This window comes from Tupaia chinensis, unplaced genomic scaffold (genome assembly GCF_000334495.1).
Source record: "Tupaia chinensis unplaced genomic scaffold, TupChi_1.0 Scaffold000438_1, whole genome shotgun sequence".
NCBI lineage: Eukaryota > Metazoa > Chordata > Mammalia > Scandentia > Tupaiidae > Tupaia > Tupaia belangeri.
In genome coordinates, this window is record NW_006159943.1 from 222,286 (window position 1) to 222,841 (window position 556).

General features: G+C 66.2%; 1 protein-coding gene across 1 annotated transcript in view; it reads left to right on the top strand.

Annotated features, from left to right (window-relative positions):
* Positions 1 to 10: 10 nt before the first annotated feature.
* Positions 11 to 556, top strand: part of RXFP4 (relaxin family peptide/INSL5 receptor 4) — a 2,417-nt gene continuing 1,871 nt past the window's right edge. The window contains exon 1 of the mRNA XM_006155221.3: positions 11 to 554. Within this exon, the coding sequence (XP_006155283.1) occupies positions 52 to 554 (503 nt within the window). The 5' untranslated portion in view covers positions 11 to 51. The remainder of the gene's footprint in view (positions 555 to 556) is intronic.

Genomic DNA, 556 nt, shown 5'->3' on the forward strand with positions numbered 1-556 from the left:
TCCAGACTGGCAGGTCCTCCTTGGCCCCTCTGCTGAGCACACCGACCTCTGATGCCCTGCGATGCCCACGCCAATTCCTCTGGCCCTCTGCCCACGTTCTCCTGGACCAACACCTCCAGGGGCAGCTGGCTGAGTGCTGCGGACGCTGCCATGCCTGCCCAGTTCCTGGCCCTCAGGGTTCTGGTGGCCCTGGCCTATGTGCTGGTGGGGGCCATCGGCTTACTGGGAAACTTGGCCGTGCTGTGGGTGCTGGGTAACTGTGCTCGGCGAGCCCCTGGCCCTCCTTCCGACACCTTTGTCTTCAACCTGGCTCTGGCGGATCTGGGGCTGGCGCTCACCCTCCCCTTCTGGGCAGCCGAGTCAGCCCTGGACTTCCACTGGCCTTTCGGAGGTGCCCTCTGCAAGATGGTCCTGACGGCCACCGTCCTCAACATCTACGCCAGCATCTTCCTCATCACGGCGCTGAGCGTCGCCCGCTACTGGGTGGTGGCCATGGCTGCAGGCCCGGGCACCCACCTCTCGCCCTTCTGGGCCCGCGTGACCGCCCTGGCAGTGT